Here is a 24,461-nt window from a genome sequence, read left to right on the forward strand (position 1 = left end):
TCCATGAGATTCAAGTCTGGCAACTTTAATTATAACAAATCAGACTGCCTTTCTAAGTCATAATTACGGATATACATTTAAAAAAAAGAGTTACGCTAGTGGAATTATCATGCGCTGACACTAATCCACAATTGCATGACCAATAAATAATTAGACGGCATCGCCAGCCCAACGCTCTTTTTTGGTTAAATAAAACTGACTCTTACTCAACAATTATATAGCGCACTCTAATCCACTTGGATTTAACGAGTGTGTAGGTGTTCTTAAATTATTTAAAGGGAAAAGGTCATTGCAATGCCCAAAGCTGCGAAAATTTCCACTCGATCAGGGACGCACAAGTTCAAATCGTGCCGATAACTTTGAGAACGTCGGAAGGACATGCTATCATTTCAACCAAGAACGATAGTTCTTTATCAACGATATGTAGCAAAAAAAAAAAAAAATAACAATAAGTAATTCGTTACTGCACATATAAGACCATGAACACACACACAAAAAAAAAAAAACAAAACATTTGGCACATCAAAAATCTGTTTCACTTACTTTTAACCACCTTTTCTGGATATTTTTCTAAGATATCTGTATCTCTGTTCTCAAGATCTTCCTGTTTCACTTCTTCCAAATAACGATCTCTATTTAATGCAGCTGTCACGGCAGCAACTACATCTTCATTTAAGCATTTCTTTTCATTTTTTTCTAAGACTATATTTTCCTTCTCAGCCGAAACCATGCTCTCTCCCTCCTCCATGTTTGCAAATACGGCAAGAAACTGGAAAAACTAATACCTTTACAATGTAAAATAAGTAAGTTACAAATTTTTATTAACACGGATCACTATTTAATATTATTAAAAATTATAAACCTAAACTAATGTACGTAATTTAAATCTTAATTGACAATGCGCAATATCAAACCCAAACTCTTTTAATTAATCATAGCCATTGTTGCTGATTGCAATTTCCTGGCTGAACCGGAAGTCGACAAACTCATGTGCAATGAGTTGAGGATACTCCCAATTTCCTTCTGCATATTTTCCTTGTTATTCGTTTTGTTTGTTTGAAAACGTAATATTTTGTGGTTATACAAAGTTTTCGAATTCAGTATTAATACTCTACTTTAATATTAAAATGCAGTTAACAGGTGGACATCGTAGTCACGCTAAGTTATTACACACGCACTGTTACAAGTGTTTATTTTTACTCCAGCTGGTATTATGGAATGTCATATGGTTTTCAATCGCACGATCGTTAGGAATCCCTTATTAGAAAGTATGGCTTCGAATTTTTATTTCAATTTATTGTTTCAAAGTGTATGCCACAGCATCTGAACTTTCAGAGAAGTTGTGATGTCTTCACAGACTCGTCCCCATCTTCCTTCATATTCCGTTGTATCGCGTTGGAGAGAACGGCATGTGATTAAGTGGCTCAAAAAAGTAAGTAATTTTTATGACACAAAATTTATACTGATATGATAAAGATAGTTTAATTTGCTAGTCTTTTTAAAGGATTGTATGCTTTTAAAAATATTTGTTGCATTTACTTGTAACTGCTTTAAGCTACAAGTGTTAGAATTGGAGGTGGGGGGGGGGGGACCGAATCAAATGAAAAAAGTACCATGCTCATATTTTAAGTTCAAACGAATATATTAATTATAGCCTGATGATTTATAGTTACTACGTTTTACTAAATTAATATTAATGAGGTGAGTTACTTAAAAATAGCATCAAACGAGTTGGATTTCTCCCAGGAATTCGGAAATCCATCGGATTTTGATTAGGAACAGTAAATTTAGCATTTATCTGTATTTTCAATCATCAAAACCCAAACATTAAAAATATTTCGGTTTCTTTTTTCTTTTTGAAATATGTTTGAGCTCAATATGGCCTTTACAGTTAAATAAAAACAACTTAAACAGGAGAAACTAGAAGTTTTCAGTGAACTTTGAAAACTTGTGCATCTCGAAGAACAGAAGTTATTAACTTTTCCCCCCTTCTTTTTAACTTCTAGACTTTTGTCTTCAAGTTGCATCTTCGATAAAACGTAGTCTCGGATAAGAAAAAAAAAAAAAGCTTTTTGTTCGTTCATTAAAAACCATGAAATTTATTTTTTAATAATAAATATTTGCCGACATCTTAAAACTTTTTTTAGAGTTGAAAGTAGTATATAAAGTTACATTATTGCCCCTGTAATTTAGGTTTGGTGAAGAATATTTTTGACTATTTGTAAATAGTTAAGGTATTCTAAAGGCACTGAGGATTGATTCTACAATGATTCTAAGGTCTTGCACCAATCCTCGCGAAACCAAATAACATTAACAAACCGTTATTTTTACTAGTAAAGGATGTGTTTTAAAATACTAACCACGTGATAAACTAATAACAAAAACTTAAGTGGAAATACTGCAGAAACTTCATAAAGAAGTTTGGCATATTTCTGAATTAATTAAAAGCAAACCTTATTTTTGTGAAGACTTGCTGCTCAGTGCACATGATTTATTTTGTTCATGAAGAAGCTAGAATCAAATGCTATTACTTATTTAAAATCTTTCAATTTCACTCTAACCATTCTAAATCTTATTGGATACTATGAACAAAGGGAAAAAAAAGTAATTTTGACATCATACATTTAGATTTCAGAAAAGCTTTTGATACTCTTCCACATGAAAGACTGTGCAAATTGGATCAGTGCCTGTCAGCAGTTATGAAAAGGGTTGGTCTTCCTCTAAGCATGCAGAGTTACTTCAACTCCATGCATGTATATTTGAAAAATCAGCAAAAAAAAATTAAAAATTGTTTACTTTTTTGATGTGATCTTTATTTTCAATAATTTCTGAATATAACTGAAAAATCCATTTTTTACATTAAAAACTTATTTTAAAGTAATTTTTGAAATTAAAACTGCCATTAGACCTGTTGGCAAGTGGAATGCAAATTGGAAACTCCATGTGCTATAACGAATGTGTGCAATTGAATGCTAGCCTGCCAATAACAGGAGTGCTGCATGAAATGTGAAGCACATGTCAACAGTCTGATTCTAGACAACACGTAAATGTCATGAAGCCAGGGAGCAATACTGATTGGAGAAAGGAATGCATCAGTGAAGCCAGCTCACTATCAGTAATTGTACATTACAGATGCATATGTAGACATGTAGATGCATATAATTAAGTTTAACTTAATTCCTGAATTGTGCAAGAATTAAGTTTGTTAGTTTGTTATTTGGTTTTTAGGAGCATTAGCAACTAAGGCCATATTGCTCCGGGGATATGCAATGGTCATTCCCTGACCTGTCCGCATCCTCCATATTTGGTGGTCACGGGCTCGAACCCTGGTCTAATCAAGAAGCGTGTGCTGCTCCTGCCCACCTGGCTACGGAGGCGCCCAAGAATTAAGATTTCCAGAATATTCGGAAGAGAAATCAAAATATTTTCGATTTGCATTTCACTTGCTATTAAAGCTATAAAAAAACTCTTAGGATTTTCAGCTGAGTAGACAAAAAGCATAGATTGCGGAAATATTGTTTGGGATCTTGTTGACTCTGCACTCCCAGCTCAGGGCTATTAATGAAGACATATCAAGCTTATTATCAAAATTTGCAGTTGATACAAGGGTTAGCAGGATGATTAATGACAGTAAACAAGGTATACTACTTCAACAAGATCTAGAAATATTAGGCAGATGAACTGAAGTGATAATTGAAGTTTGACAAATGAAAGGTATACTACACATGAGTAGTAGTAATTCAGAATAACATACCATCTGTGTGGTATCACACTCAGGGTAATGTAAATTGAAAGAGGCCTGGGGTAATTGTATAGTCGGACAGTTCTCTGAACAGTGCAAACAGGCTGCTAGGAGAGAAAAGAGCAACAAGATTAGTAAGAGGAACAAAAGGGTACTTCAGTTAGAAAGACTTCTGAGGTATAAGTACTAATACTCCATCTCACTATTTCCAAATCACTATGAACTTTTTTAAATTCAGCCTCTTTGGATTATCAAATAATTACCCTAACTTATTATAAAAATTTATAACAAGTTAAGGGAAATGTGTCATAAAGATTAAGAGTGTTTGACACTAAATTCATTTTTATCATCATTTTAACTGTTTGGCCAATCAGTTCACTAAAGCAATTTGGTTTCTGCAACATGTTCATTGCTTTAATTTTAATCACTAAATGCATATGCAAAATGCTTAAATCCAACATTTTATATGCTCTTCCCTTTTAATTCAAAAAGATTATTTTCTTGAATATTGGTTTCTGCACTGCACATTCTTTAAATCTAATTTTGAATGTTTGCGGTTAAATACCTTGTTTATGTGGAATTTAATATTTCCATTATAATGAGCAATTCTTCTTCTTCAAGAGGAGTGTTTCCGTTTACAATGGGTTTCCTCAGCCTACAAGTTATTTCTTGTCAGGAATTTTTTTCCGCCATAAAGTGCGGTTCAAGGTGTCTTGGTCGGTTAAGCCTCGGGCTGTCATGCACTCCCGTACTCCATCCATCCATGTCTTCCTCTTCTCCTTCTTCCAGGAGGTATCCATTCCAGGATAGCCTTTGGATATCTGTTTTCTTGCATCCGTTTTACATGTCCATACCATGTTAGACGGTTTTCTTTGATGGTGTCAATAATAGTCTTTCTCACTTCCATTTTTTCCCTTATGTCTTCATTCCGTTTTCTGTCTCTTCTAGAAGTTCCTGCTGAGCGTCTCCAAAAATCCATTTCTGTGGAGAGCAATTTGTTTTCCGCTCGCCTATTCAATGTCCAGGTTTCCGCTCCATGCAATAGAAGACTTTGTACAATCGTTTGAAATATAAGTTTCTTTGTTTTATTTAGGATATTTTTGCTCCACAGAACAGAGTTTTTAACATGCCAATAGCCTTTCTGCCGTTTGTAATTCTCGTATTGATCTCTGCTTGGGATGATCCATCATTTTGTAAGATTGATCCCAGATATTTGAATTTATCGACTTGTTTGATTTTAAAACCTGCAATATTTAGAACGTGTCCTGGCCCTGAACACAACATTTCAGTCTTGCTAAAATTTATTTTTAGACCCCATTGTTTATATTCCTCAAGCAATTGGCGACATGCATACTTTGCATCTTCTAAGTCTTGTGCTATCACCACCTGATCATCTGCAAAAAGTAAATTGTGAATATAGGTGTTCTTATTAATCGGCAATCCCATTTTATTACATTTTTTTGACCAGGATCTTAGGCAGATGTCAATATAAATTTTGAAAAGTGTTGGCGACATGCAACAACCTTGTAATAAGCCTTTTGAAGTGTGGAATTCAGGTGACAAAGCTGATCCCACTTTAATTCTGCATCTATTATTCCTGTAAATTGCCTTAATAATGTTAATCAGTTGTCCATCAATATTTGCCTCTTTCAGTGCTTCCCATAAGAGTTTTCTTGGAACACTCTGTCATATGCCTTTTTGCTGAACTCTATAATTTAGATGTAGATTACCCTCAGTTCTGGATCCTCATAGGAAGGAAAATGCCCTGCGATTTAACCAGTCCAATTACTAATAAGAAGCTTATAGCTGAGTATGCAAAGAAAATATTTTTGCAAAGACATAAATAGCTATCGGCAGACCAGCAAAGCCTCTGTCTGTTCTCTACATGTGATCACGTTATGTTGTGTGTATTAGTATATATTTATTTAGTGGTTGATTAGTTTGCAAAGTTAGCTTATAGTTTTTGCCTTTCGTCATTGTTTAGCAATGGAACAGAGCTAAACACAATTAAAAGTTCTTGCTTGTAGCTCTTGTACTGTTTGTGGAGTTTATAATTACACACTTGGGTAAGATATCTCTCACCCAACATGATTTTGTAGCTGGCATTGTAGTCTGTTTGATTAAGCTTTGCATTGACCTAATACAATAAATGAATATTGAGTGATTGTTTGATTACGGATTAAAATGTTTAATTCAGTTATTTATCACAAGACTAAAGGCACTGGCCCTAAAGAGGATAAAACAATAGCAGAGCACATGATTGTTTTTGGATAAATGCCAGAAACTAAAAAGCAGATGAAGACATGGGGCTTCATAATAGTTTAGCCAAAAGTTTATTTGATTAAAAAAAAAAAAAAGGTTGGGTTAGGTTAGGGAGGCAACTAGAGCAAGTAATACTCTAGATTTGACTATCAGTAGTGATTCTTCATGCATTAAGAATCTGCAAATAAAGGAACCACTAGAGGTGCAGTGATCACAGTGTGCTGAAGTGGAATTTACTCAAAGATGTAACTATCATCAGGGATAAAGGGAAGAGTTTTTGCTTTCGTCAAGCTGGCTACGGTGGTCTGAGACTGTATTTAAATTCTATACAGTGGGACCAACTGATGATGTTACCGACAGCAAATTCAAAATGGGAAGCGTTCAAAGAATTAATTTTGGAAGCTACTAGGCTTTTCATACCAACTAAAAAATATTGTTCAAGATTTAGGCCTAAATGGATGTCAGATGAACTAATTAGACATGTGGCAGAGAAAAAAAATGCATGGGATACGTATAAATTAACGGGTGACCCAGAAGCCTATGATAGATATAAACTGGTCTGTAACCAAGTCACAAAGGAGGTTAGGCAGGCAAAGGCAGATTCAAGACATCAAAGGCGGATATTGTTGGGATATCAGAGATGTGGTGTGACAGATATTAGGAATGCAGAATTGGAATTTGGGGAGTACAATGTGTACAGAAAGCATAGACAGGGTAGGAAGGGAGGAGGGGTTATGCTGTTAATTAAGAAAAACATAAAATCAAAAGAGGTGTATCCAGTTGATATAGATGGACAGTTCCCTGTTGAGTCAGTTTGGTGTTACATGAGCACTGCGAAAGCAAAAATAAGAGTAGGAGTGCGTTATAGGCTTAATGACTCGAATGAGTACAATGGCTGAGAAGAAAAATGCGTGGGATGCATATAAATTATCAGGTGACACAGAAGCCTATGGCAGGTATAAGCTAGTCTGTAATCAAAACAAAGGAGGTTAGGCAGGCGAAGGCAGATTATGAGAAATCTTTGGAAAATGATGCTAAGAAAAACAGCAAGGATTTCTTTACTTATGTAAACTCTAAAAGAAAGGGGATGAATCTGATTGGTCCACTTGTTATCGATGGTTGGTTCGACTGTTGATGATCCTGATCAGATAGCAAACAAACTGAATGAGTATTTTGCATCTACATTCACACATAAGGAGTTATTAAGGATTGAAAATGCCAGAAGGTTGTAGCAGGGTGCTTAATGATTTTGTAATAACCGAGAGCAAATTGGAGGAGAAATTGTTGAAGTTAAATATAAGAAAGGCACCTGGGGTGGATGGGATCTATTCAGTTATATTAAAGGAGGTGGCAAAGGAAGTAAGCAAACCGTTAGCCATAATTATGAGAGTATCCTTGGACTCAGGGTAGGTCCCCACGGACTGGAGATGTGCAAATGTATCCCCAATTCACAAAAGGGGATTGAAGGGTGACACGAGTAATTATAGAACTGTTCGTTTAACTTCTGTTCCTGGTAAAATAATGGAGTTGCTGGTTAAAGATGCATTGCCGGATCATCTAGACAAGGTTACAGCAATAATTCAGACACAGCATGGGTTTGTTAAGGGAAATTCTTGTCTGACAAATTTGATTGGATATTATGATGTGGTTACAAAGGAACCGGATGCAAAAAAATAATTTTGATATCATATACACTGTACTTGGATTTCAGGAAAGCTTTTGACACTGTTGCTCATGGAAGACTATTGTACAAATTGGAGCAGAATGGTATTAAGGGTAAGTTGCTACAATGGATAAAAGGGTAAGTTGCTACAATGGTTGAGTGGGAGAAGACAGAGGGTGGTAATCAATGGGCGCAGCTCTTCGTGGACTAATGTTATTAGTGGAGTCCCACAGGGTTCGGTGTTGGGTCCACTGTTGTTTTATATGTTTATCAATGATATTGATGAAGGTATATCAGGCTTAGTGTCAAAGTTTGCAGATGATACAAGGGTTGGCAGTGTTGTTAATGACAATAATGGCAGTGTGCTACTGCAACAGGATCCAGAAAATTTCGGAAGATCGGCTGAAAAGTGGCAACTGAAGTTTAACATTGACAAATGCAAAAGTACTGCATATGGGTAGAAGTAACCCCAGAGGAATGTACCTCATGGAATTAATCGAGGATGCTACTAAAAGTTTCATACCTTTTTAAGAAATATTGTTCAAGGTTTAGGCCTAAATGGTTATCTAATGAGACTCCTAACAGAGAAGAAAAATGCATGGGATGCATATAAATTATCAAGCGACTCAGAAGCCTATGGCAGATATAAGCTAGTCTGTAATCAGGTCAGGTCACAAAGGAGGTTAGGCAGGCGAAGGCAGATTACGAGAAATCCTTGGCAAAAGATGCTAAGAAAAACAGCAAGGATATCTTTACTTATATAAACTCTAAAAGGCAGGGGATGAATCTGATTGGTCCACTTGACATTGATGGTTCGACTGTTGATGATCCGGCTCAGATAGCAAACAAACTGAATGAGTAATTTGCATCTACATTCACACATGAGGAATTATTAAGGTTTGAAAATGGCAGAAGGTTATCAAATTGTAGCAGGATACTTAATGATTTTGTAATAACTGAGAGCAAAGTGGAGGAGAAATTGTTGAAGTTAAACATAAGAAAAGCACCTGGGGTGGATGGGATCTATCCAGTTATATTAAAGGAGGCGGCAAAGCAACTAAGCAAACCCTTGGCCATAATTATGAGAGCATCCTTGGACTCAGGGCAGGTTCCCATGGACTGGAGATGTGCAAATGTATCCCCAATTCACAAAGGGGGATCGAAGGGTGACACGAGTAATTACGGACCAGTTAATTTAACTTCTGTTCCTTGTAAAATAATGGAGTCACTGGTTAAAGATGCATTGCAGGATCATCTAGACAAGACTGCAGCAATAATTGAGACACAGCATGGGTTTGTTAAAGGAAAGTCTTGTCTGACAAATTTGATAGGATATTATGATGTGGATACAAAGGAACTGGATGCAAAAAATAATTTTGATATCATATATTTGGATTTCAGGAAAGCTTTAGAAACTGTTGCGCATGGAAGACTATTGTACAAATTGAAGCAGAATGGTATTAAGGGTAAGTTGCTACAATGGATAAAAGGATGGTTAAGTGGGAGAAGTGTTGGGTCTACTGTTGGGTTTGTATATTTATCAATGATATTGATGAAGGTATATCAGGCTTAATGTTGAAGTTTGCAGATGATACAAAGGTTGGCAGGGTTGTTAATGACAGTAATGGCAGTGTGCTACTGCAACAGGATCTAGATAATTTGGGCACATGGGCTAAAAAGTGGCAACTGAAGTTTAACCTTGACAAATGCAAAGTACTGCATATGGGTAGAAGTAACCCCAGAGAAACGTACCAACTGTGTGGTACTACACTTAAGGTGGTAGAAAATGAAAAAGACCTGGGAGTAATTGTGCAGTCAGATATGAAGTTTTCTGAGTAATGCAGACAGGCTGCAAAGGCAGGTCATGGGGTTTTGTCAATGATATATAGGAATTTTGCTAGCAGGGAAAAGGAGGTGATTGTCCCTCTGTATAAGGCAATGGTCAGGCCACACCTTGAGTACTGCGTACAGGTCTGGAGGCCTCATTTTAGGAAGGATGTAGATTTACTTGAGCGTGTATAGAGAAGGGCAACAAGATTGGTGAGGGGAATGAAGGGATCCTCTTACCAAGAGAGGCTTAAGTTCTGCAAATTGCAGTGGCTGGAGACTAGGCACCTACGAGGTGATCTGATTGATGTGTATAAAGCCTTGAATAGGTTGAGCATGCTGAATTCTGATGGGATTCTTCCACTTGTTCAGATTATGAACCGAAGGGGGCATAAATTCAAATTGAGGAAAGACAGCTGTAGAATAGCTATGTGGAAATTTGTCTTTAGCCAGTGGGTGGTTAAGTGCTGGAACAAACTTATATCTGTAGTTGTAGAAGTTGATAGGGTAAATAAATTTAAGGAGGAACTGGACAAACATTTAGAGGGAACTGGTTGTGTGAATTTTTTTTTGGCTGATGCTGCATAAGCTCATACGCTCGCTTTCTTGCATCACATGCCACTATTACTACTACGAGAAATCTTTGGCAAAGGATGCAAAGAAAAACAGCAAAGAATTCTTTACTTATGTAAAGAACTCTAGAAGGAAGGGGATGAATCAGATTGGTCCACTTGATATCGATGGTTTAACTGTTGATGATCCTGCTCAGGTAGTTAACAAACTGAATGAATATTTTGTATCTATATTCACACGTAAGGTGTTATTCAGGGAGGGGAATGGCTGATGTGTATTAAACTCTGGGTAAGCTAGATAATCTTGTAATAACTGAGAGTAAAGTGGAGGAGAAATTGTTGAAGATAAACAAGAAAGGCACCTGGGGTGGATGGAATCAATCTAGTTATATTAAAGGAGGCAGCAAAGGAAGTAAGCAAACCCTTAGCCATAATTATGAGAGCTTCCTTGGACTCAGGGGAGGTACCCATGGACTGGAGATGTGCAAATGTGAACCATGTGGTGATTTTATGGGTGTTATGTGATCTGTTTTTTATATATATATATATATATATATATATAAAATTGTGTGTACTGTTCATGTTCAAGGTATGGTGATCCTGTCTCAGTGCAAGATTGAATGAAACAAGGCAAAAGGTTAAAGGCAGAAACACACTATTATCACGTCATGTCACTGCTTAGTGTAAACTGTGAATTCAGTTTGAGACGCGTCGTCACTGGAAAGTAGGGTGACCAGATTAAAAATTTGATCTCGGGGTACTCATGCTTATGTTTGGGGTACTCGCATTATATCTTAAAAAAAAAAAAAAAAAAAAAAAAAATTTTTTTTAAATATTTATTTCTATATTTTGTTTATTTTTACACGTTCGTGGAATGCAAAATTAGTTAAATTTTAATAAAACTAACTGAAGCATAGCCTGTTGTTCAATTCGGAAAATTTTATTGCAAGAGTTTTGTAAATACTAAAGGATACTTTTTATAAATATTAACATCAAATGTTTTGCATAATTGTTTATAATACATATTCAATACATCTGATTTATTTTATTGAAAAGAAAATATTTACCTTGCAATACTTTTTTCTTTTGAGCGAATTTTCTTTAACAGTTTTTTTTTCATTTTTTTTAGTGCATTTGCATAAAATTCTTTGCAAGACATATTGTGATTGGTTTTCGGCATCAATTCTCCTTCAAAATTCTTATTTCGATCCTTATTCCATGTGTTAAACGTTGAGCTAAATACTCCCTCACTCATTGCATTTGTGTGAGGCAAAGCAAAAACAAAATTAATATTTTTTTCTGTATTACCTACTTTGTACGCATCTAAAATTTTTATCCAAACATCTGTGGTATTTTTGAGGTAGTTTGTCTCAATATTTTTGTGGAATGATTTCAACAGAACATATTCTTCATACAGCAAATCGATATTGATATTGAGAATTTTAAATAAATAAAAAAAAAAGTTTGTTGCCTGAGCCTTAAACCATTACAATGAAATAAAAAAGAAGTCAAGTAGAATGTAAAAGGTTACAAAGTAAGCATAATATAAATATTCTGTAACCCCCTTTGTAAATAGGATAGAATGTCGTTTTTTTGAGTCTTTAAAGGTGCATTTCAACAACAACTTTATCGTCAGTAATTTTCTTCCTAAATAATCATCTTGACAGGTTGTTTTATGAATTCTGCTTTTTTTCAAATTCCCCATTTCAAATGTTAAAGAAGGGGTATCTTGGAAATTTTATTATAATTCCAAAAGGGGTATGTCTGGAAATCTGTAACATTTGTATATGTCTCATTCTCTTTGAGGAAAGCTGAAGCGAAATGAATTGCACAGTTCATCCTCTTCAGATTTTGAAAATGCATGCGCTTTTCGTATAGCCGAGAAAACAAAAGAAAGTAACCAATGGATACACGACATAAACTGGAAGAGAACAGAAAAGGGCAGATTCCATCATTTACTGCAGGACTTAGAAGAAGATAAAAATTGTTTCAAGATGTACTTATGGATGAATAAAGAATTTAATTTCCTATATAATCCAATTGAGGATGACATTCAAGGTCAAAATATGCAATTTTGAAATTCAATCAGCACTAAGGAAAAATTAGTTTTATGTTCAAGGAAAGTTGAAATACTGTAAGTTTAATTTTGAATAAGGATTTATTCTGTCAAAATATGAAACAAAAATTTTTAATGAAATTTAATTACAACGAAAAACTTCTCAACCCTAAAAATTGAACTTGTAAGAAATTATGTATGAGTTGTTCAAATTGAAATGATCGATTTGTTCGTCCTCTCAATTTGTTAATTGGAATTCTGTTGATTTATTTTCCTCCTTTGGCCATTTTTGAGTGTCCCTGTGACTGGACATTTGCAGTAAGTATGCCGAATAGCTGGTTGAAGTGGAGGGTGTTTCGGAATAGGCACAGGTGCAATGTCCTTGATGTTGTTGTTATTTAATTTCGGATATTCTTACTCGTGCGCTCAAAACAGATTATTTACTTCTAATTTAATTTTCTATTAGCATTTCCTCCATTTTCCTCTTGTCACGCCTAATGAAAGTTCTGTTCGAATAGAAAAATCTGAGCTGCTGACAATGTCATTCGGCCTTTAAGCTCGACGTTATCTTGTGAATACAGCCAATCACAATGGCGCTCTCAGAGCAATACACTAATTGGTAACTATATAATATCGGTGTAAATACACCATAGTTAACCCATAGATATGAGCTACGATTGTAGCGTAGAAGGCATCGTTTTAATTGTGTCTCATAATGTGGTTGCCTTCACAACAAGATAGCTACTATTGAATTACTTCAAATAAATAACGCTTCTCTAGTAGAGAAGACTACTGTTATTTATTTTCAGCGGTACCACCACCCAGACGATCATCCAGAAGATCGTCTGGGTGGTGGTACCACTGAAAATAAATAACAGTAGTCTTCTCTACTAGAGAAGCGTTATTTATTTGAAGTAATTCAATAGTAGCTATCTTGTTGTGAAGGCAACCACATTATGAGACAATTAAAATGATGCCTTCTATGCTACAATCGTAGCTCATATCTATGGGTTAACTATGGTGTATTTACACCGATATTATATAGTTAATTATCAAAACCCATAAGGATTATGCCTAGTGCATTTAATTTTCCAAAAACTAATTGGTAAATATAATTATCCAACATTTGATGTTAGACATGTATACAAGTGAATTCTCGTGAAGTGATAATAGTGTTTCTGCCATAAGTGTATGATGTTAAGTTACTTGTTTCATTGTCTGTGCCCTGAATATGCATTGTGGGAAAAAGTCTTTTGTGCTAATAGGTATGATATGTGTGTGTACTTTGTATTGCTGATAGGTGCCCCTCCCCCAAAACATGAATGCTGCTGGAAGTACTCCTCCACTGCCCCTGCTGATTCCTCTTCTTGGCAGCATGCTGTGGGATGCTGACACTGGTTGCAGCTGGGCTGACCCTTTTATCAGACCCTTGTGACTCGTTGAGTCAAAGGTGGCAATCAACCCCTCCCACGTAGGGCACCTTGGCCCTATGACTTTAACTTCCCTAAATACCCCCAGAGAATTGCCCATCTCCCTCTCCACCAAACATTTGCTTGATGGGGCCCTCTGTGGAGGGTGGGTTGTCACAGTATCATGGGAAAAAGAGCATGGGAGTGACATATGTCACTCCCATGCTCTTTTCCAACAAAAACTTCTTTTTTTGCCCTCCCTGGTAAACTCAGATGACACTAGGGTTCACTCTGCTACAGAATGAACCCTAGTCCTGTTGTTTGTGTGTTATTTGGTTTTTTAGGAGCATTAGCAACAAAGGCCATATTGCTCCCGGGATATGCGGTGGTCATTCCCTGACCTTTCCGCATCTTCCATATTTGGTGGTCACTGGCTTGAACCCTGGTCTAATCAAAAAGTGTGTGCTACGCACTGCTGCTCCTGCCCACCTGGCTACAGAGGTGCTGTTGGTGGTCCTCTGCGGGCCTCTAAACTAAAAAGGCTAGATGAACAATATAACCCTACATTATATTAATAAACCACAGAGTGTGAATAATATCTGGCCTTCACAGGGTACTGTATTCAACACGATATGACTGGTTGCAGAGTTGTGGAAAACCACTGGTGCTGCTAGACACTATGTACTATCTAATCTCAAACACAAAAGTATTATAATCTACTGTGTTAAGTACAGGGTGGCCATAGGTATCCCTATTCTGAGCTCTCTCTAGCTCTAAGTAATAAGTGGAATGCCACCAAAATAGTCTGGGTGCGAGGTTCGCCTGTGCAGACATTGCTCCTTAAAGCTCTTCAAACAGAGAAGTTTTTCCTGATTTATTTTCTGCTTTATTAGTTTAAATTGTCATATTAACTTATTTTCTAGAGTAGCTTTATATTCCTAGTTACGATACTTAGTTTAAAGTTTAACTTAGACAGAGATTTCGTAGATATTACTTAGTATCGGTAACGGTATCAAATCCACGTGTCACAAATTGAACGAGAGGTCTTTTAACCAAATTTAGTCGATTTATTAACCAATTGTTATATCAAATTATCTTCTATAAGTAGATTATAGACCTAGTCAGGATCCTTAGTTTATTCTAAATTGAGATAGCGAGATTTCGAAGCTAATCAATACTTACGAGTCCGTAGAAATACCGTTCGTGAATTCCCGCCATTTTTACACGATAGCATAAGCTTAGTGTAGTATACTGCATAATATAATATTGTCAATTAATCAGTAAATCTATTAATCTTGATAAACTTTATTGTCAATAAAATTGTATTTTTAACTCTATAAATATATATAACGACTTAATCGTAACAAATAATTAATACATAACTATAGTGGTACACGTGATACGGAAGTTGTATAAAGGGAACACTAGATACCGAAAAAAAAAAAAAAAAAAAAATATATATATATATATATATATATATATATAACATAACTGTTTTGGGATATAACTTAAGGATTTAATTTTTGTTTTAAATTTTATTGAATTAAATTGGAATCATAACTCTGACCAGAGCAGCAAAGCAAAAGGCTCAAGCTAATGGGAGTGCTGTGGTTCAGGGGAGAACTGAGGGGGGCAGTTGCCCTCTGAATCACAGTCTATTAAAATGCACTGTTTGCTTGATGTTTGCGGAGCAGTCGGGTACGGGACATTATACTGCCAAGGGGGGATGTCTTTGTGTGTGCACGATGTAAGGAGTGCAAGGAAATCAGGCGACAACTCAGCGTTGTTATGGGCCTTTATGAGACCTTGAAGGACAGGGTGGATGCCCTCGAAGGAAATAAATTGAGGGGCCCATCAAGCTCTCAGCTGCCCACATCAACGCCAGAGCTTGCACTTGGTCATCAGGCAACACAGGCGCAGCCCCCTAGGCAGAATGCGCTGGTCCCACAGGAACTAGAAGTTGTTGGTGACTCTATTGTCAGGGAAACAGGGAACATGCTTTGTAAAAAGGATAGGTGGAATAGGACCAGGGTATGTCTGCCAGGGGCAAAGGTTGATGACGTTGTAGAGCGGATATCATCTTTTAAGGGCACAAAAGGTGATATAGTTGTACACGTTGGCACTAATGATATTAAGAGTAGGAGACCGGCGGAATTACTTAGCAAGTACAGGTCACTGTTGAAAAAAAGCCGTGAATTAGGGTTGAACTTGAAAGTGTCTGCAATTCTGCCCAGACACGATAGGAGGGAGTATATGATGAGAGCCTTGTCGATCAATTCGGCCCTGGAGGGATTGTGCAAGGCTCAAGGGGTAGAATTTTTTTCAGCCTGGACTGTACTTGTTAACAGGAGAGATTGCTTCTACAGGGATGGGATACACTTAAATAGAAAGGGTGCAAGAATTTTTGCTGATGCTGTCGAGGCAGTGTTAGGTGGGTCGGAAAACTGCTAGTTGGGGGGATACAAGGACTAATAGATTAACAGTAGCCACTGGCAGAGGTGGAAGTGATTCTTGCACTGCTTCTATTCAAATGAGCAGAAGTCTGAAAAACAAGATGCAGGATATTTCAGAGACTGCTGGTAGTCATTGCGTTACAAGTAAACACATGGGTTGTGTTAGGGTAGCTAAGAATAGAAACAGGTGCATGTATACCTGCGTGTACACCAATGCTAGGAGTTTGGTAAATAAATTTGATGAATTTGAGGTATTGCTCAAAACATCAAAGGCAGATATTGTTGGGATATCAGAGACGTGGTGTCACGCAGATGTAGGTAATGCGGAACTGGAATTTGGGGAATACAATGTATATAGAAAGGATAGACAGGACAGGAGGGGAGGAGGGGTTATGCTATTAATTAAGAAACACATAAAGTCAAAGGAAGTGAAGCCAGTTGACATCGATGGACAGGGCAGTGTCGAGTCAGTTTGGTGTGACATAAGCATAGGGAAATCAAAATTGAGAGTAGGAGTGTGCTATAGGCCTAATGACTCTGATGAGTATAATAATATATTGTACAGGGAAATAGAGTGGGCCAGTAAATCAGAGAGTCTTATAATGGGGGATTTTAATTTCCCAGATATTGACTGGAATTTGTGGGTTGGTCACTCGCACACTAGCAAGGCTTTTGTGGATTTATTGGATGATTGTTTTCTACATCAGCATGTTCGTGAGGCAACAAGAGGGAGCAATACTCTTGATCTGATTATCAGTAGTGATTCTTCATGCATTAAGAACCTGCAGATAAATGAACCACTAGGTGGCAGTGATCACAGTGTGTTGAAGTGGGATTTACTCAAGGAGGTAACTACCATCAGAGGTAAAGGGAAGGGTTTTTGTTTTCGTAAAGGCGACTATGATGGTCTGAGACAGTATTTAAATTCTATACAGTGGGACCAACTGATGATGTTACCAACAGCAAACTCAAAATGGGAAGCATTCAAGGAACTAATCTTGGTGGCTACCCTACCAGGCTTTACATACCAACTAAGAAATATTGTTCAAGGTTTAGGCCTAAATGGTTGTCAGATGGACTAATGAGACATGTGGCAGAGAAGAAAAATGCATGGGATACATACAAATTAATGGGTGACATGGAAGCCTATGATAGATACAAGTTGGTCTGTAACCAAGTCACAAAGGAGATTAGGCAGGCAAAGGCAGACTACGAAAAATCCTTGGCAAAGGATGCAAAGAAAAACAGAAAGGAGTTCTTTACATACTTGAACTCGAGAAGGAAAGGGATGAATCAGATTGGTCCACTGGATATTGATGGTTCAACAGTTGAGGATCCTGCTCAGGTGGCTAACAATCTAAACGAGTATTTTGCATCTACATTCACGCATGAGGAGTTATTCAGGAAGGAGAATGATGTAGGTAAAGTAAACATTGGCAGTGAGCTGGATGATTTTGTAATAACTGAGAGGGAAGTGGAGGAGAGATTGTTGAGGATAAACATAAAAAAGGCACCTGGGGTGGATGGGATCTATCCAGTTATATTAAAGGAGGCAGCAAAGGAAGTATGCAAACCCCTAGCCATAATTATGAGAGCTTCTTTGGACTCAGGGGAGGTACCCATAGACTGGAGATGTGCAAATGTAACCCCAATTCACAAAGGAGGATCAAAGGCTGACACAAGTAATTATAGACCTGTTAGTTTAACTTCTGTTCCAGGTAAATTAATGGAGGCACTGGTTAAAGAAGCACTGCAGGATCATCTAGACAAGAATTCAGTTATAGCTCAGACGCAGCATGGTTTTGTTAAGGGCAGGTCTTGCCTGACCAATTTGATTGGATACTATGATGTAGTCACAAAAGAACTGGATGCAGGGAATAACTTTGATATTATATACTTGGATCTTAGAAAGGCTTTTGATACTGTTGCACATGGAAGACTGCTACACAAATTGGAGCAGTGTGACATTGGAGGCAAATTGCTGCTATGGATAAAGGGGTGGTTGAGGGGGAGAAGACAGAGAGTGGTAATCAATGGACACTGCTCATCGTGGACTGATGTTATTAGTGGAGTCCCTCAGGGCTCAGTGTTGGGTCCATTGTTGTTTTCGGTGTTTATGAATGATATTGATGATGGGATATCAAGTTTAATGTCTAAGTTTGCAGATGATACAAAGGTTGGCAGGGTCGTTAAGGACACTACTGACGCTATGCTGCTGCAACAGGATCTGGAAAGGTTGAACAGATGGGCTGAGAGGTGGCAAATGAAGTTTAACATTGACAAATGTAGAGTACTACATATGGGTAACAGTAACCCCAGAGCAATGTATCAACTCTGCGGTACTACACTGACAGTGGTGGAGAATGAAAAGGACCTGGGGGTAATTGTGCAGGCAGATATGAAGTTCTCTGAGCAGTGCAGACGAGCTGCAAGAGTAGCTCATGGTGTCTTGTCAATGATATACAGGAATTTTTCTAGCAGGGATAAGGAGGTGATTATTCCCTTGTATAAGGCAATGGTTAGGCCACATCTTGAGTACTGTATACAGGTCTGGAGGCCTCATTTCAAGAAGGATGTAGAGCTGCTGGAACGGGTACAGAGAAGGGCAACAAGATTAGTAAATGGAACAAAGGGTTGCTCTTACGAAGAAAGGCTTAAGTTTTGCAAATTACAGTCTGGAGACTAGGCACCGGCGAGGTGATCTGATAGAGGTGTATAAGGCTTTGAATGGTTTGAGCATGCCCAATGCCAATGGGATTCTTCATCTTTCTCAGAATAATCACCTCAGAGGGCATAAATTCAAATTGAGGAAGGACGGATGTCGGATAGATGTGCGGAAATTTGCCTTTGGCCAGCGGGTGGTTGGTTGGTGGAACCGACTTCCATCACTTGTTGTTGAAGTTGATAGCCTAAACAAATTTAAAGCTCAACTGGACAGGTATTTCGAACGAACGGAGGGGTGAAATGGGAGTGGTCTGTGTTTTTTTATTTTTATTTATTTATTTTTTTTGGCTGATGCTGAATAAGCTTGCTTTCTTGCATCATATGCCTCTACTAATGCTAATGCTATTCAAGGCATGGGGGGAAGGATCCCGTGAAACAAAAAATAGTTCCAAAATCTGCCGATAGGGGATATATGGCACTGTATAAAAGGAAAGACATGACAAAGTACCAAAAATAAATAACTAAGACAAACCTTAATGAAATTACAAATTTTTATTTATGCTCTTTGCAAAGAAACTGAACTAAACTTCCAGAAGTTTCACAGCTCCAAACTCACTCACAGTTTACTCCCGATGGTCAATGATGTCGCTGATGGTGGAGTTGGTTTTCGATGTGATTACCATTGTTCTGGACCAGAAATTGCATTCGATGCACAGTGTGCTCCACCGTGGAATGCAATGTCTCTGGAGTAGTGTTCCGCACATGTTGCATTATGTTGTCCTTTAAGACAGCCAGGTTAGGGACACTTCCTCGATAGACATTGGCCTTGAGGTGACCCCACAGCTAAAAATCACATGGTGTAAGGTCAAGTGAAGGTGGTGGCCATGCAATGGGAAACAAATGACTAATGATTCTATCTGCAGTGGTGCCTCCGTAGCCAGGTGGGAAGGAGCAGCAGTGCGTAGCACACGCTTCTTGATTAGACCGGGGTTCGAGCCAGTCACCACCAGATACGGAGGATGCGGAAAGGTCAGGGAATGACCACCGCATATTCCCAGAGCAATATGGCCTTAGTTGCTAATGCTCCTAAAAACCAAATAACAAACAAACTTTCTGCAGTTAAGTGATGCTGGAGAAGCTGCTGTGCTGGTCATATGATATGAAGATGAACCCCATCTTGCATAAAAATTCTCTCATCCAGGCATCCTCTTTGCTGCAGGTGAGGAATAATGTTAATAGTAAACTTGCAGAATGCACTTGCCATGTTTGCATTGTGCCTTTATGGCTCTCTGCTGCTGGGAAAATTATTAACTCAGATAATGCAAATTTTCTGCTCTCTTAGGGGTGTCTTATTTTTTAGTTTGGATTTAAAACTTTAGTGTAATTCAGTTTCTTTCTGTTTGTTTGGAAATAAGAGCACAAATAAAAAATTTGTAATTTCATTAAGGTTTGTCTTATTTATTTGTTGGTACTTTGTCATGTACTTCCTCTTGTACAGCACCAAATCGGCAGATTTTGGAACTATTTTTTTTTTTTTTTTTTTTTTTGCACTGGATCCTTCTCCCCATGCCTTGAATAGTGGCATTCTGCTTATTACTTAGACCTACAGACAGCTCTGAATAGGGATACTTAAATTATGGCCACCCTGTACATTGTGTCAATTGAAGGTTGGGAAGGTACTTCCTGATGCATTGAACTTTAGTTTTTTGATGTGAAAACATCTTTAGCAGCATCTGCTACATTTTCGGATTGAAGCCAAACCAACTGGTAACAAAATTTTTTTATGGAAATGACACAAATGACGTCACTTCCATCTTTTAGTATGAACGATGCTAACTCAGTCGCTAATGTTGATTCGGTAGAGTAAGTAAAGTGTAAAGTGTGTTTAGGGTCAAACGGCACCAGGGGTTTCCCCCATCTCTGCGTAGTTTACATTGTGGATGAACCAGTTGACTGGAAAACCAGAGATTTAAAAGGGTATGGAGTTTGTATATGTGTGATGCCTGGTACCATTGTTCATCTGGTCATTTAGCCGCTGGGCCCCTACTGAGGCCCAACGTTGCCCCACTTACGCCCCATGGAGGCAGGTCCTGCTGCTTAATTTCCTGAGATTTCGGCGGCTTGGACCTTAAAAAAAGAGAGAGAGAGAAAAGAAAGAAACGCGTTGACATAGGGGTAGAATCGCTTAGTTTTGCTAGTTCAAGTTATGGGTGTAAGGTAATTTAGACATGTTAAGTTTTTGGTGTGTAGGGCTGGGGGGAGAAAGACAGAAATATGGGGCCAATAGAGTAGGTAGCACCAGTTTTCAGTGGGGCATGCCCTTGCCCCACCAGAGTAGAAGATATAGGGTGGAGAGGAGGGGAGAACAAAAACGTCCCCCTCCCCCCCAAGGAAGTAGGTATAAAAGTTGTTGTTATTTGGTTTTTGGGAGCATTAGCAACTAAGGCCATATTGCTCCAGTGGTCATTCCCTGACCTTTCCGCATCCTCCGTATTTGGTGGTGACTGGCTCGAACCCCGGTCTAATCAAGAGGTATAAAAGTGAAGGGGGCTAGAGTGCCCTCTTCAGATCGCCATATGGCTATTGGCAGCTACTATTGCATTTCTGTTTTCAAGTTTCTTCACTCATGGGGCAAGCTCTGTCCTTGTGCTTGTGTCCCTCATCTTTAGTTTCAGCCCTTACATTGTCCTGGCTGGTGTCTCAATAGTGGTACTCGATGTCAGTCATTGTAGATGGTAATTAATGTCCTTTGCCTGATGAAAAGGTCTTGTGCGAACTGGGATAATACTCTACAGGGTGTTTCAGTTAAACGTTTCAGAACTTCTAAGAGAGGTAGGGTACATCCTGACAACTCGAAATCATATAGCAATGTGGGGTCGGAAATGCTTTCCTGAAGCGGTGTTGTACACAGAAGCACCATAAAGAAAAGAGACCGTAAGTGAGAAATCGTTTTAATATAATACATGAAAAGAAGCAAAAGGTACATGGATTACCGTAGGTACATGGATTATCAAGTAGATAGGTCTAACCGGACCTATCTACTTGATCTTTCTGCATCAAGTATTGCCACAACTTTTGAGAGATGAACAGATTTCTGCATTGACGCAACAGACAATGTGGTTCCAACACGATGGAGCCCCTGCCCATTATAGCGGAGTTGTTCGTAACTACCTGGATGTCACATTTGGTCAACAGTGGATCGGACGTGGTGGTCCCGTGCGTTGGCCTGCTCGGTAACCCGACCTATCATGTTTTGATTTTTATTTCTGGGGTCATATGAAATCGCTAGTTTATGACACCCCTGTTGACAATGCTGAGGAGCTGGTTGCAAGAATCGCAGTAGCTGCTGAAGAAATTCGAAATTCGCCTGGAGTATTCCAGAATGTTCGGATGTCCATGCGTCGGAGATGTGAGGCGTGCATTGTAGCCCGTGGAAGAAACTTCGAATACTTACTTTAATCCATGTACCTTTTGCTTCTTTTCATGTATTATTAAAACGATTTCTCACTTACGGTCTCTTTTCTTTATGGTGCTTCTGTGAACAACACCGCTTCAGGAAAGCATTTCCAACCCCACATTGCTATATGATTTCGAGTTGTCAGGATGTACCCTACCCATCTTAGAAGTTCTGAAACGTTTAACTGAAACACCCTGTATATTCATCCTCAGTATCTATGAAATGGGATTCCAATCCTTTTGGTAGGTATCTTATTTTTGTTATAAGTACCCCTCTGAGGTCTTCATATTGTGGGCACTTGTACACTATGTGATTCCAGCTTTCTGTCTCCCTGCACGTACAGTTGGGGTCCTCAGTGAGTCCGAATCCGTGCAGCTTCTCATTGTAGGGTCTGTGTCCTGTTATTAGAGATGTCAAATGGTACCCTGGGAAGTACCAGGTCGGCTGTTTTGGGTAGATTTTCTGGAGGTCTGGTTGATATCTTCTGGTTATCTCGCCCTTGGTGGTCTCCGTCCCTCTTCTCTGCCATAATTTTAGCAGGTGGGTCTGTAGTCTAGTTTTTTCTGTTTTTAGGTTGTTCGCTGGGTCAGTTGTGTAGTCCAGATGTGTGGCCGCCACTCCCTTGGATAGCAAGTATAGCAGACCTGTGTGAATGACCTCCAGGTCCAAAGGAAGCGCTCCAGCGAGTACCTGCAGTGCTGGGGTACTCACTGTACTGCATGTGTCGTAGTTAAGAGTATGGTCCTTTGGATCATGTCCAGAATTCTTCTATTCACTGCCAATGGAGTTTTTGGGAATCAAATTGGAGTCTTAAGTAATTGCTGGGAGAAACGTCTTGTAATATAGCGTCAGGGTTCTTTTTTTGAGTCCCCAATCTTTCCTAGTAACTCTGGCTACCAGTGCATAATAGCTCCTGATTTATTTTTTTTTCTTATGTACTTTAGGTGCGGCTGTAACGAGAGGTTGTTGTCCAGGACTATGCCTAGGTACTTAAGTTGGTTTACAAACTTAATGGTGACATTGTCAATTTTTATTTGCGGCGGTCGTCGCAATTGCAGGGTTCCTTTAAGCAGGATTGAAGAGGTCTTTATGGGTGAAATTTTGAGCTGGTGTTTTGTGGCTCATTGCTGGAGTTTCTGTAGCGTCTGGTTTGCTTGGGTTTCCAACTGGGCCCGGGAATCCGCTCCCACAGTCAATATCAGGTCATTAGCGAATGCTTGTGTCCTGACAGGTCCCAGATCCATCACCAAGTACTCATCTAACACCATATTCCAAAGGAGTGGTCCCAGCATCGACCCCTGCGGACAGCCTCTGTGAACTTCTCTTGTGACCTTTTGGTATTCTACATTGATCTCCACTCTTCTATGTGATAAATAGTTTTCCATGACCTTGAATAGGTTTGTTGGCGCCCCTGCCTCTCTCAACGTCGCCAGGATGCTTGGCCACAACAGTGAGTCAAACGCCCCAGCAAAGTCAACCGAGATGAGAAGCAGGTACTTGTTTCTACATTCTTGCACCGTCCTGAGTAGGTTTCCCAGTGCGTCCACTGTCGAGGTCCCTGGCTTGAAGCCATACTGATTCGCGGCATGGAGTCCAGCTTTTCCGTAGTGGGCAATTATTCTTCTGTGAAGTAGTCTTTCGAATACTTTACTTACCACCGAGAGCAGTGCGATGGGTCGATATGCATCTGGGCTTTCTGGGTTTTTTGGAATTAGTTTTAAGTTGGCCATTTTCCATACCTTTGGAAAGTGGCCAGTTTCCAGGCATCTGTTGTATAGGGTAAGCAATAGGTACGGTGCGTATTCAACACTTTCTTTAAGATTTCGGGCTCAATCATGTTGAGACCTGGGCATTTCTTGCTTCTTACTCGACTAACTGCCATGCTGAGCTCGTTATTGGTAAAGGGGGGCTACATTGCCTGATTGGTGTAACTGGCATTGCTCTCGCATATTTCGCTCTGTGCTGGTAATATTGGCATCGCTGGTTTCTGGTAGATTGTGTCCAGTATGTTGTCCAGCGACTGCTCCCAGGTCATGGTAAGGTTTGCCTGCCGGGTCCTGGTGGTGGTGGCGTTCACCTCCCCTCTGGGCATTTTGTTGGGGTTACCTTGTAGACTAGGCCCCAGGGGTCAGTCAATGGCATCAGTATGGCGGTTTCTTATCTCCCTATATTGCTGTCTCAGGGCTTCGACTTCGTTTGCAGGCCACGATCTGTGGGCCCTCTGAAAGTCCTTCCTTGCTTTTATCATTTGCCACCGGAACGTGGCAATTTCTCGAGTCCACCAGGGTACTGCCCCCAGTTGGGAGCGTTTTTTTTTCTTATTGCTTGGTTACTGATAGTTGTCATCAGTTCTGTA

The 24,461-nt window shown here is 38.8% G+C and overlaps 2 protein-coding genes across 2 annotated transcripts in view; one reads left to right on the forward strand and one right to left on the reverse strand.

The window, feature by feature from the left end:
- LOC150089672 (transmembrane anterior posterior transformation protein 1 homolog) overlaps window positions 1-24,461 on the reverse strand; it is a 309,390-nt gene that overhangs the window by 170,754 nt on the left and 114,175 nt on the right. The window contains exon 3 of the mRNA XM_090389591.1: window positions 544-785. Within this exon, the coding sequence (XP_090245717.1) occupies window positions 544-748 (205 nt within the window). The 5' untranslated portion in view covers window positions 749-785. The remainder of the gene's footprint in view (window positions 1-543; window positions 786-24,461) is intronic.
- LOC150089673 (uncharacterized) overlaps window positions 1,007-24,461 on the forward strand; it is a 389,737-nt gene continuing 366,282 nt past the window's right edge. The window contains exon 1 of the mRNA XM_090389589.1: window positions 1,007-1,432. Within this exon, the coding sequence (XP_090245715.1) occupies window positions 1,346-1,432 (87 nt within the window). The 5' untranslated portion in view covers window positions 1,007-1,345. The remainder of the gene's footprint in view (window positions 1,433-24,461) is intronic.

Source organism: Mastigoproctus giganteus, chromosome 2, assembly GCF_048544385.1.
Source record: "Mastigoproctus giganteus isolate SK-2022 chromosome 2, ASM4854438v1, whole genome shotgun sequence".
Taxonomy (NCBI): domain Eukaryota; kingdom Metazoa; phylum Arthropoda; class Arachnida; order Uropygi; family Thelyphonidae; genus Mastigoproctus; species Mastigoproctus giganteus.